Source organism: Eimeria mitis, genomic scaffold, assembly GCF_000499745.2.
Source record: "Eimeria mitis Houghton genomic scaffold, Emh_scaff489, whole genome shotgun sequence".
Lineage (NCBI taxonomy): Eukaryota > Apicomplexa > Conoidasida > Eucoccidiorida > Eimeriidae > Eimeria > Eimeria mitis.
In genome coordinates, this window is record NW_013573189.1 from 13286 (window position 1) to 13912 (window position 627).

At 46.7% G+C, this 627-nt stretch overlaps 1 protein-coding gene across 1 annotated transcript in view; it reads left to right on the forward strand.

Moving 5' to 3' along the window:
* EMH_0014000 (helicase, putative) overlaps positions 1–627 on the forward strand; it is a gene marked incomplete at both ends in the record, with an annotated part of 5975 nt that overhangs the window by 4012 nt on the left and 1336 nt on the right. The window contains one exon of the mRNA XM_013499977.1: positions 133–625. Coding sequence (XP_013355431.1) covers positions 133–625 — 493 coding nt within the window. The remainder of the gene's footprint in view (positions 1–132; positions 626–627) is intronic.

The window sequence follows — 627 nt, forward strand, 5'->3', positions numbered from 1 at the left end:
GATATAAATAAGTAAACAAATAGATAAATAAATGTATTTATATGTTTAGATATAGATATTTTTTATATGCTGAGAGAAAGAGAGAGAGAAAGAAGTGGTTGTGTGTGTGTGTGTGTTTGTGTGTGCATGCAGGAACTATAAACCGAAAGATGTTTCGTGTTGACGAGACAGAAGGGGGAGCAGCAGCAGCAAGAAGTGCAGCAATAGAAGCAAGGCTAGAGATGGACGCAGACGACGAGGAGCTGCGGATGGGGCGGTGTGGGGTGGAGGCGGAGGAGGAGACGATCCCAACACACCAGCAGCAGCAGCAGCAGCAGCAGCAGCAGCAGATGCAGCAGCAGCAGATGCTGCTGCTGCAGCAGCAGCAGATGCAGCAGCAGATGCAAGAAACTCATGCAGATACATTGTTGCTGCTGCAGCAACAACAACAGCAAGAAGAACAAGAACATGAACAACAGCTGCTGCAACAGCAACAACAGTTGCTGCTGCTGCAGCAGCAGCAACAACAACAGCAACAGAGAAAGACAAAACAAAAAGAGACAGCTCATATTAATAATATTGCTGCTGCTGATGCAGCAGATATGCAGATGCATGCAGAGGCAGACAAAGAAGATGAACAGCTGCAGC